This window comes from Kogia breviceps, chromosome 8 (assembly GCF_026419965.1).
Source record: "Kogia breviceps isolate mKogBre1 chromosome 8, mKogBre1 haplotype 1, whole genome shotgun sequence".
In the NCBI taxonomy this organism is placed as follows: Eukaryota; Metazoa; Chordata; class Mammalia; order Artiodactyla; family Physeteridae; genus Kogia; species Kogia breviceps.
Window position 1 is genome coordinate 11852852 of NC_081317.1, and position 12641 is coordinate 11865492.

Sequence of the window (12641 nt, forward strand, 5' to 3'; positions counted from 1 at the left end):
TTTGTGTTTCCATACAAATTAAAACATTTTTTGTTCTAGTTCTGTGGAAAATGCCATTGGTAATTTGATAGGAATTGTATTGAGTCTGTAGATTGCCTTGGTTAGTATGGCCATTTTAATAGTATTGATTCTTCCAATCCAAGAACATGGTATATCTTTCTATCTGTTTGTGTCATCTTCAGTTTCTGTCATCAGTGTCTTGTAGTTTTCAGAGTACAGGTCTTTTGCTTTCTTAGGTAGATTTATTCCTAGGTATTTTATTCTTTTTGATGCGATGGCAAATGGGGTTGTTTCCTTAATTTCTCTTTTTGTTACTTCATTGTTGGTGTATAGAAATGCAACAGATTTCTGTATTAATTTTGTATCCTGCAACTTTACCAAATTCACTGATGAGCTCTAGTAGTTTTCTGGTGATATCTTTAGGGTTTTCCATGCATAGTATCATGTCATCTGCAAACAGTGACGGTTTTACTTCCTTTCCAGTTTGGATTCCTTTTATTTCTTTTTCTTCACTGATTGCTGTGGCTGGGACTTCCAAAACTATGTTGAATAAAAGCAGCAAGAATGAGCCCAGAGCTGCTTGATGTATAGGTAGGGTGGTTACTTTCCATACTGATGACTGAAAAGTGCTATTGGTGATCGACAGTTTCTCCACTACATCAGCTTTTACTTAACATTCTTCCCTCTTTTTCTGCTTTCAGTCAACTTTCTTAATATGTTTGACTTGTTGGTTTTACCTTTTTATAGCGAGCAGCTTGTGGCCTTTATTTTCAGTTCTCACCTGTGAGCAGTTCAGTTCAGTTCTCGTCAGTGCAGCAATCTTTGGCTGCAGGATTCACAGCTAAGTACTGAATGGTTGAATCTTCTAGAATGGAGTACGGGTTGGGAATGGGAAGTGCCAAAGACTCTGAATTGTATAGTATGATCTTTATACAAAAGGTATAATTTTAGTGACAGGATCTTTGAGATATCTCTTACCATGGGATCATGTTTTAGTTTGTTTCTTAACTTTGTTGTATGAAAGGACCCTATGAATTGCAGCATTATGTGTTCCCTCCTTACCTTGATTTGATATGTGTAGTAATCAAAGTAAGTTCTATCTATTAGCTGTTACATAATTTAAAAAAACTCAATCTTCACTAGCTTATTTCAGGTGGATTTTGTAAGTCAGAGTCAGGGAAGTTGGTTATAAGACATGAATAGGGTTGCATGTAGGTCGCAACTGAGTATCATTTGACTATAAATGTGGGTCTGTTTTTTCATTTGTAGTATTGGGGAGAGTTAAATGTCACCTTTAACTTTCCTGGTCCCAAGAATTCAAAAAGGATTTTTTTCTTTAAGAGAGCAACTGATAGGAAATTATTGTAGATAAAAATAAAAGGGGGTTTCATTATTTAAGGGAAAATTTAAAGGAAAGATATTGAGATGAAGAGGGAGCTCCTTCTTTGTGGGTGTTTACATATCCTGTGGTGTGTGTTACTCCTGATAACCATGTAAAGCATATGTTTCATTTTAATGGTCTCTCTCTAGTTTCTTTGTTTTTTACCACTGGGCTTATATAAGGACTTCAGTGCTCAGAAAAGCTTATTTTTTACCTTATCTGGAATAAAATCTTATAAAAGTGGAACAAATGGGTAATAGAATGGTGTTTAGACCTCTGGGCAGAAGTATACTGTGGGATTCTGGTGAGAGTCATCCATGGGTAATGAAATCAGGATTTAGTGAATATTCAGGAGTCTGGCATAACAGTGCATATAGGTTGAGAGGGAAGTAGGGTCTCTTGGGGGTTAGGGGAGCAGAGCCAAAAAAGCATTCTGAATTTTAGGCCTAAAATGATTAAAGATGAAACATGGTTCCAACATTTGCTGTAAATCTGATGGCAGTATCAAATGGAAAAGCTTCATGATTACAATCAACAGTGTTATATTTTCAGGTGTCTTACCTAATTTTCAGATAGGTCTGACTAATGCCAATTTCTATTGAAAATCTCATGGTCACCAGTAGTAGTATTACTTTTTCAGGTTGTACTTCTTTAATGAATCTGTCTGTTAATGTATTCATCTCATTGAGTGCAAGTCAGCCAGCTGCCACATTGTGGCTACCAGGAGGGTTATTTTTCTGGCCATATCACTTAGGCTCTTGGGCCCAGGCCTTCAAAGGATGTATTAACTTTCTGTTTTAAATGAAGTAATTTTCCTCTATAAAGATTGTTTCATTTTAGTCAATAACATGTTTATGGGTTCCACACTCTGGTATGAAACTAATTTTAAATAAGCATTTTTGAAAAGTTGTTTTTCTTTTTCTCTTGCAGGTGTATTCTAGAGAACAAGTCTTCAAACACCTTTGCCATATTGACTCTGAGCTGTCAGGGGACTCAGGCTTATGAGGAGGTACTGTCACAGAAAACAGTGTCTAGTGAAGACAACAAGAAAGAGGGAAAAGGATCGGAAGAAGAAGCTAAAATACTGTAGAAAACCATGGTAGGTTATTATGTATGTTTCCTTAATTTAGTTACCAAATATCTCAATCGTTTAAAGTTGGAACCGTTAACAGTGATGGCAGGTGAAAAACAGTGGTGGTAATTTTTTGCTCCAGTGTATCAGCTAAAGATGGCATTCTACTATTTAAGCAAAGCAAATGAGTTCAAATTTATTACGAGCCCTTTAAACCACAAGATGGAGCCCCATGAGCCTGCAGGCCGTAAATTATTAAATACAAAGGAGGGAATGCTCATAAATAATATTTTCTAATAAAACTGGCATTAGCAAACTGATGCAAATGGCTACGGTGACCTTGAACTTGAAATTTATGTAATTTTTCTCTAGCTTTCTACCTGAAACTCAGTTTTTTTTCCCATGGAAGTTAAAAATCCTGAACCAGTCCTTTAAGTAATGATATGAAGGGTTTGGAGTTTATAAAATGTGTGAGTATTTAACTCAAAAAGATACCTTTTTTCACATGCTTTTAATTTTAAAATAATAGGGTCAGGTGTTGAGTGTATTGGGGGCACTGAACTGAATATCATGGAAACCTTGCTTTTTGTGGAAAGTTAATACTTAAATTGAATTTGAGGTGTTAGATGAGGTCATAACATCTGGTGCCTAACTTTTTAATTGGTAAAATGTGCTGAATATTTTTCTCCTCGTATTTTGGTTCTGGAGGATGCTGTGTGAATTTTTCCATAAGTGAGAAAACGCTTAAAAAAGATGTTGTAAGTGAGGGAAAAAGCACAAAAATATTAATCATCAGTATGTTTGAAATATGTTGTTTAGCAAGTCTGATGATACTTCTTTAAATGACATTTGATTTTTAAAAAATTTGTTTTAGAGGTTATAACTTAGTTGACTTACTCTTTAAAGAAGGAATTCTACTAATATTTTAGTTCTGGATGGTGGGGAAAAATGTTAACTTGGGATTTTCTCTGTCATTTACTTTTATGGTGATATGTGAAAAATGACACTGTAACTTGTGTTTCTTCCCATATGAATTATTTGTCTTTTCAGCTTATTTATCTACTATAGTCTTGATATTCTTAGAACTTAAAGAAATGCTTTATTTGTATTACTTGTCATAGTTGATGAAAATTTCTTTCCTAGTTTATTCATTTTAAATGTAGCTTTAGATGTCTGGTGTAGAAATTTTGTGTTTACGTAGTTTAATTGCTCAGTAGGTGTTTTCTAGTTTCTCCTATTCCTTTGCCTTAGATCTTAGGTTTGAAAGAGAACTTTCTGTTTCTGCATAGTTCTTCCAATTAATTTTTTAATACTTAAACTCAATATGGAGCTTATTTGGGTAAATAAGGTAGCTTTCTTTTTTGGGGGTGGTAATACCATTCATTCAGTTCTTTCATCACTGTTTCATGATGCTTGTCCTATCACATCCAGTAGATTCTTGGATTTAACATTGGCAGTCTTATGTTTTTTGTGAGAGAAAGGCCAAAGGTTTGTGTTAGATAGCAGTATGTAATTTTCCTAAGGTGTGGCCAGTGTGGGGGAGTGAGTAACTTAATTTAGTAACTTAGTAACTCATCATAAAACTAAATGACAGAGAAAATCTCAAGTTAACATTTTTTCCCCCTCCATCCAGAAATAAAATATTAGTGGAATTTTTTCTTTAAAGAGAAAGTTAACTATCAATAAGTTATAATCCCTAGAACAACCTAGCATCTCCAATTTGTTACATGGCTCTTTTGTTTTCTTGTTAACTTATTTTGGAATATATAAGTAAATCTCATGAAGTGGTTAAAAAGTTTTTTTCTTTGTAGCAAAAGACTTCTCCAGTTGGAAAACTGGTCATGGACTTTGAGAGCAAGAAAGAAATCTAGACAGAGATGGCTTTTATCTAGAAAAAAAGAAAGCTTCATGATTGATTTTAGTACTTTTATTATGTAATAATTGAGGGTTTCAAAGGATTACTTACCTTTTTAGTTATAGCTTGCTTCATTTTGTAGGGGACAATGATACTGTAGTATTAATTTACTAGTGTCCAAATTAATCTGATTTTAAAACATTGACATTCAAACAAAACAAAAAAGACAAGACTGATAAAGCATTGCAAATATATTATTTTGCAGTAAAGACTTTAAAACAAAATATTTACTGTCTGTTAGCACATAATTTCATGTAAGTTAGGGCACTGTAGCCACCCTTTAAGTCAAATACCTTTGGCTTTATGGAAACTCACCAAGTTTTCCTTGTTCATTTTGCTCTGTACTGGTACAAGTGTCTTTATGGTATTTGTAAATTTGGAAATATTCAAAGGTTTTTGGATGTGTGACTCATGAGTCTGAAGGATCTACTCTATTAAATTTTCATGAAATTCATTCTGTTTCTAGGCTGTAATCTGTTCCACTGATTTCTGGGCCAGCATGTCATTTTAATTATTGCTTTTAACATTTTTGATATTTTATTTTAGCATAATGGTACCACCCATCCACCTTTGTAGAATAGTTCTTGATATACTCATGACTTCCCTCCCCCCACCCAAAATGAGCTTTAAAATTATTTTTGTTGAGTATTAAATTAAATCTATCTTGAGGGGATTTTGACTGAGAATGTGAATACATTTGTAAATTAGTTTGGGAAATTAATTCTTTTACAATATGTATTTTCCCCATTCTGGAATTTGGAATATCTTCTACTAATCTATTTAAAAAATTAAATCTTCACACCAAAGTTTGAATGCCAAATAATAAATAATATTCTAATGTAGCCCATAGTTTTACTATCTTGTTTACACATAACTTTGTATTTTGTATTATTACTATATTATAGAATCTCAATTTTTCTAGATGCAGAAGTGTCCAGGAGTTTGGAAAGGAGTGACTGGGTATCATGAGTCACCCATATGTGTTTCTAGATACACTGTTGAAGCTAGGAAGTGTCTTGTTTCTTGCAGATGATGTGTGATAAGGATGACCTGTTTTGATGTGGTATTGAAAACACATAGATTGAGCTAAAATGTGCCATATACATAATACTGAATGTAACTTGGGTGAACTCTTCCAAAATATGAATGAAAGATCTCTAATTTTCTGGTGTGGAGTTTGGCAGGATGGGGTTTTACTTCCTTTCTTGAGCAGTTTTTTATTGTCTCAGTGTTAACTGTTCCACAGCAGTTTGACAATTTAATGCTATGACTTGACTTAAATATATTTGTAAGTCATCCTGTTCAGGTAACATTTCTTTTATTGAAGTAATAGTTTCCTTTCACCTTCTGACAGAGATCTATTAGATCTTTTGCCAATGATGATCGCCATGTTATGGTGAAACATTCAACAATTTATCCATCTCCGGAGGAACTTGAAGCTGTTCAGAATATGGTGTCTACTGTTGAGTGTGCTCTTAAACATGTCTCGGATTGGCTGGATGAAACAAATAAAGGCACAAAAGCAGAGGGTGAGACAGAAGTGAAGAAGGATGAGGCTGTAGACTCCTATTCCAAGTGAGTGTGACCTGACATTTGTGGTGCTGTCCTGTATGCCCAGGGTCCCGTCCCACTGGGTTACATTTGCTATTTGGTGTTCTTTGGGTTCTCTCATTTATATGACTGTAAACAAGGAAGTAAATGTTTGTGGAATTTTTCTGAGTTAAATTTGCAGGGAAAGCAAGAAAGGGATAATGATTAGACCAGAAAAAGAAGATAGACCTGTTCAGGGTGCCTTTTGAGGGAGCAAGCACCAAGCCCTTTTAAAGAAACTTCTCTTTTTTTGGAGGTTATGCTGTGTCATCTTTTTCATGTGTTGGTTCAGCCTCCTAAATTCAGAAATAAATAGTAGTGTTTTTGGTCTCTGGGAAAATCATAAAATGTCATTTTTGTCAGGTATTTAAAAATCTTGGTGTAGAAGAAAGAGTGCAGGAGAATATACTCTAAAGGTTTTTATACTGTATCTGCCTTGTTGATTTCCAGGATCCAGTACAGTATCTTACGTATAGTATATGCTCATTGGGTATTTGTGGAATGAATGAAGGTCTCATAGGAGCCAGACCCTTCAACAATTATAGCACAGTATTCCCAGTGCTGCAACAACAGTAAGAGATTAATGAGATGAAGCTGAATGATAACTAGGAAACTTTTTATGCCTTGCTAAGCTTAGAGTTATTGTTTTGAGCAATGTCACTATGATTGGAATAATTGTATGGTTTACTTCGAAAAATGTAGCTCATTTGATTCTGTTGTATTAATAGGATTAAGAACATTACTTTGGCTGCAACTGGTAAATTGAGGATAGAAGTTACGGAATTTTTTCTCAGGCTTTCAATTCTAAATCTGTGATAGGTAGATAATAGTGGGAAAGTAGTAATAAATTGATATCTTTAACTGAATGATAGTGTAACCTTTCCATCTTCAGATGAAAGAAAATCAGTATCAGTTTTTAGCTGAAGAATGTATTTTCTTGACTTTGTTAGCTTTTTACAGGTAATATATACATTGTATCTATCAGGGACTTGTCAGCTAGAAGTTTCTTGGCTATAATTCACTTTTTCTTGCATATGATGGCTTTTAAAAAGATAGTCAAATTTGGGGGTTCATGGTAATTAGTAGTATCATCCAGTAATCTAGCCCAGTCCCAGTGCAAGTTAAATCCCAGTCCCTGTGCAAGTTAAATAGTCATGCATTCCTTATTTATTGATTGACTGATTGGCCATGCTTTGTGGTTTTCGTGGTCTTAGTTCGTGCACCAGGGATTGAACTCCGGCCATGGCAGTGAACATGCTGAGTCCTAACCACTGGACCGCCAGGGAGTTACCACATTACATATTTAAATTGCACGTTGGAATGTGTTTATACCCTTTTAAAAACTTTTTTTTATTGTGGTAAAATACATATAACATAAAATTTGCTATTTTTACTATTTCTAAGTGGAGTTTTATTTTTCAGTGAAGTTCAGGCCTTCTAAATACATCTTCTGTTTGCTGTCAAGGCTGAGCAGACCTTTGGAAAGTGCTCCAGTAGACTTTTGCTTAACTGGATCAGGTCACTGAGTTTTCAAGGTTTTTAAAAGATAACATACTCCGTGCTTTGTTTGGATCTTTAAATAGAGTGCTCTGTGTGCACGCTATTGATTGTCTCTGTAAAGTGTTTCCAGTTTGTGAAACATTCTGGGGTTGAGCACTTGTGTATGGTTCTTCCCATGTGGTGGAACTCAAGGAGTGCAGAACGATTGTGTCCTTATTTTATATAAAACATAAGCAGGAACGGCGTCCAAGAACAGAGCTGTGTGCTGATCATAGATACATATTATGCTCCTGAAGTATGCTAAGCACTACAGAGGGCATAGAGATGGGAAGGCTAGCTTATATTTATTAAGCACCTTCTATTGCCAGAGACTGTTAGGCAGCTTTTACCTGTGTGCTGTTATTTTACCTCTTTACAAGCTGACTCACAAGTCAAATAAATTGAGTAAGTTCACACTATTTGTATTTTAGGAATATTAGCTTAATTTTAATTAGTTCCCTGTATCTGGGTCACTTGTGTTATAATACATCATATTCAAATTCATTATTAAAATTCAGAACTGAATTAGGACTTAGTTTCTCTGCTCAGTCATGCTGTCTTGTACATGGTAAGACCAAGTATATCATAATTATGATATAGAATTTAATAAGCAAGCTAATAATGGCTAGTTAAGAATATCTACCATTTATTGAGTGCCAATTACTGTACCAGATTACTTTTCACATTATTTTACAACAAACCTGCTAGTCTCTATTATTGTTATCCCCCTTCTCCACCCCCATTTTACTTAAGAGATTTCCACTGCTTATGAAAAAAGAGGAACTCAGAATCATTAACAAACTTTAACTTGCTTAAGGTCAGTGAATGAGTGTGTGGTGGAGTCAGGATTCACATTCAAGTCTGTCGGACTCCTGATCCAGTTTTCTTAGCATCTTCACTTCACATATCCGTAACAAAAATGTGAAAATACAGAGCAGGGAGAGACTATATGCTGGTTCGGGGGATCAGAAAAAACTTTATGAAGGAGGTAGCATTTGCAGTAGGTCCAGAGGATGAGTAGGGTTTTGTCAGGCAGTGGAAGTGGAAGAAGAAATAAATCTCAGCAAAGATCTAGGTGTGAGAAAGTATAGGGACTGTTTAAGGAATAATAGCCATTGTTTATTGAGCTATTAATATATGCCAGGCTCTGGGCTAAGTTCATTACTTACACTAATTAAATGACATTCTCAGTACCACTCTGAGGAAGGTATTATTTCTTTTTTACAAATGAGAAGGCAGGCCCAAAAGAGTCAAGTAATTTGTAATTTGTCCAATGTCACACAGTAAGTGGCAGAGCTGGGATTCGAAGCAGGAAGTCATGCTGTCCTCAGTTGCCTCCCAATATGCTCATGTCTAAGTGTTCAGTGGGATACCAGGAAAATAACAGGCAGAGTTCCATCCATGTGGTGCTTTTGGAAGACTGTTCTGGTTGCAACATACTGTATACATAACAGTACCTGAGATAGATGGTAGGGGTTAGTTTTAGTAAGGCCAGTGGAGAGGAAGTTATTGAAGTGGTCTAGGTGAGAAGTAGTAAGAGCCTGAAAAGAAGCTAGTTTGAAGGCAGGGGTTCGAGGGTGATTACAGAGGGGGAATTTAAAAACTGTTACTAGATTTGGGAGAATGAGAAGATGAAAGAACCAGGGATATAGAAGAAAAAAGAATCAAAGATGAGACTGTTTTTAGTATCAAATAATTCCATACTTGGTTCACTTCCTTCAAAATGCTTTTTCTTTCTTTGTATACTTGTACCACCCTTATAGTTTTTCATTGATTAAACGTTTGCTGAATCTCTAAGGAGTGTCATGCACTGAGCCGTGGCTGGGTTATTTATAACTTCCTGTCTTGTTTCCACTGCCACAATTTACTTCTCTCCCTTCTCCTTTCTCTAGTTCATTTCCCACTCTGCTGACTTGGGCCCAACTCTGCTGATTCTTTGCCTCCAGCTAGAATGACCTTTTTTTCTATTTAACCAAATCAGGACTCTGCTGAAGTCACACTTGCAGGTTGCCTTGCTTGACCTCTCTAATTTTGACCTCTCTTCTGAAATTGGGAAGCAGCTGTAATTATATAAAGAACTTGAGTGTTATGGTCAGACCAACTTGAGTTTGACTCTCTGCTTTGCCATTTTACTCACTCTGTGAACTTGAGCAATTAATCACTTTTTTCTGAGATTCGCATTCCTTGTCTTTCAAATGCAGGGCTCTCTTTGTAAGGTTTAATGTGATCTGTGGCACTAAGTTTATTCTCAGATGTCACCTTCCTCTTCCCTTTTAAGCAGGTTTTAAACAGCTTTTGTCCTTAATCTGCAGTGTGAGCCTCAGGAGAGTTTGGAGCTCGTTTTGTATGTTTTCCATACTCAAGCAGTTGCTTGCTTGTTGAATGACCGCTCAGTTTAGTTACATTTTCACTTGTGATTGAGGGAAATGAACCAATAAGAAACTTTTGGTATTAAAATCAAGGATAGATGTTAACAGTATTCTTATGCACCATTCATGACTTGATGTTCTTTGAATGTTTGTTCTTTTAGCTACCACTGGATATGGAATGACTGTGTTGGCAGATCATCTTTGGGTTCCTCAGCTCCTTACTTTTATCACATTATTCTGCTTTCCCCAGAAACTTTTATGGATTTCTAGAATGCTACAGCTCGAAGGGATGAGCTAAGGCTTATCTAGCGGATAGCCATTTTACAGTTACATATACTGAGCCAGCAGGCACCACTAGGAGTAGAGTTCAGGTCTTTTAATTTCCACCCTGATGCTCTTTCTTAGTATACCACGGTGTTCATGTTTCTCACAATTCTTTAATTACTTAATTAAAAGACAGAAGGAGGAAGTTAGAGAAATTGAAAAGATATTTAAGGGGATACAGTATTTTTGGATCTTCCTAAGCAATATAGATTTAATAAAGTATTGAAAGATCTACAATCTGAAATATTCTCCCTATTGATTCTTTGTGGTAGATAGTTTATGAGCCTTAAATCTGAGATGTACTTTTGCGGAATTTTGGATATTTGGATTTATGTTCTCCCTTATCAATTCATATGGATAGCCAGAAAGCCAAGTGATGATGAAGTTATAGTTTGGGAAATAGGTTGTGAAAGTAATCATTCAGACTTTTATTTTTAGGGATCAAGGTGGTCGGACATTATGTGGTGTAATGAGGATTGGCCTGGTTGCAAAAGGCTTGCTGATTAAAGATGATATGGACTTGGAGCTGGTTTTAATGTGCAAAGACAAACCCACAGAGACCCTGTTAAATACAGTCAAAGATAATCTTCCTATTCAGATTCAGGTGAGTACAGTTTAATTGTACCTCTAGGAGAATTTGTAAAAAGGTAAAAATAGGTAGTGACCTTGATAAATTTAATAAGAAATTGGTAATAGTAAAGGGTAGGTACAGACAAAAGGAATACTGCTACTCTGGGTCAGTGACTCATCCATCACATCTAAGGCAAACTTCTGGTGATTAGTATTCAGGATATATTTACCAAATTAAGATGGCTCTTAAAGTACAGTTTTACATTTTTCAGATGTGTCTTGCTGAGAGTCTTCATGTTTTCCGGACTAGGCCTCTCAGCATTATAAAACTCTTAGAAAGGTTGGTATAATGCAGAAAAGAATTGAAAGATCAAAAAAAGCCTAGACAATTGGAGACTTCCATAGATGATAATTTTTTAAATTGAAGACTGTTAATTTAACTTCACTCATTCATTCTGTTAATGGAAAGTCACTATTAATTCCTTGTTTCCAAACCTTTTTCACATTGGGATGCATTTAGAAAATTTTATTGTTGGCATGCTTCCTGGAGGATGCTGCTGGAGGCTGAGGGCTCCTCAGGGCTGAAGACAGCCGGTTCGTCGGAGGCTGTGGTCACCTTGGGACCTGCTCTGCCAGCCTGCTCCAAGGGCTCATTGCATCACTAATTGGGAAGCAATGATCACCTTTCAATTTCAGATGTGTTATCTGTGGTATAATTAGATTATAGCTTTTTGATGATTTCATATCAGTTAGTCCTTACATCCATCTCACATAAATAGATACCAGTACACAAGGTCAAACTGTTGAGTTGTTGAGTGCTCTCTTTTTTTGTTGTTGGTTTCCTGTATTCGTATTTCTTCTAAAGAGACTTTTTCCCCCCAAGTAATATGAATTCTAAATTTGTTTTTATTGGCTTTGTTACTGGATCATTTTCTTTCATATTCACCAACTGATCTTCAAAACCATCTTCCTGATTTTTTAATCTGCCGTTCCTGACAGTCAAATTTGTGTTACTTGTTGACACATTCTCCTGTATTAATTTCTAATTTCTGGAGCACTGTTTTATTTTATCATTTTTAGATCTTAAGGTTTTCTAAGTGACTGAACAAACATTTGGCTGTTCCATTTTCAATTCTGATTGAAGAAAGATTTCTTTTCTTTCAAGGGTTGAATTCATTTCTTTAAAAAAATTATTTAAAAATCTTTATGTGATCATTTGGGGAGGGAGAGTGGTAAGCAACATGGAGTACAATAAAGCTTTAAGAAATGGAAAGCTCAGTAACGGGTTTCTGAATAACTATACTTTTTGTTATCAGAATGTTAACAAAATTCATCTTTTTTCCATTATTTTTTATATTTTAAAATTTAATCTTTATTTCTGCTTTTATTGTAGTGAACATTGTTACTCTTAGATCTGTGCTAAAGCAGTGATCAAAGGGTTGGACATAGAGGCTTTTCCAACCATCTCACCCCCTTTTCTCTTCCCCTTAGTGAGTCCTGTTTATGAGAGTGGTCATATTTTCAGGTATGTCAGGATGGAAAAAGGGTTGAGAACCAGTGCACTAAGAAACTGAAGTTCTTATCCTGACGATCTGTCATATTTTTTGAGTATTGAAGATAGAGGAGATTGGAGCTTCAGTTGCATTAATAGAACTTTCTCTGTGTTGATTACAACTGTGTGAACTCTGCATTTTCTCTCCTGAGTGAGGGTCTTTATTTCTGGGCACCACAGTTTTAAAATGTTCTTGTCGAGCTAGCAGGTGTTCAAGGGAGGGACCCAGGAGAGAGTGTGGGCTGTGTAAACTGTTTCATAGTTGAAGAGATGAGGGCTTTTTAGCCTAGAGAAGCCGAAAAAAGACACAAATATCTTTAGATCTTTGA

General features: G+C 35.6%; 1 protein-coding gene across 8 annotated transcripts in view; it reads left to right on the top strand.

Moving 5' to 3' along the window:
* STRBP (spermatid perinuclear RNA binding protein) overlaps positions 1–12641 on the top strand; it is a 150747-nt gene that overhangs the window by 78854 nt on the left and 59252 nt on the right. For all 8 annotated transcript variants that reach the window (XR_010841860.1, XR_010841861.1, XR_010841862.1 and 5 more), the window contains exons 2-4: positions 2312–2480; positions 5723–5943; positions 10629–10794. Coding sequence is in view for 5 of the 8 variants with exons in the window: in XM_067040781.1 (XP_066896882.1) it covers positions 2478–2480; positions 5723–5943; positions 10629–10794 (390 nt within the window). In the remaining 3 variants the exon portion in view is untranslated. The remainder of the gene's footprint in view (positions 1–2311; positions 2481–5722; positions 5944–10628; positions 10795–12641) is intronic.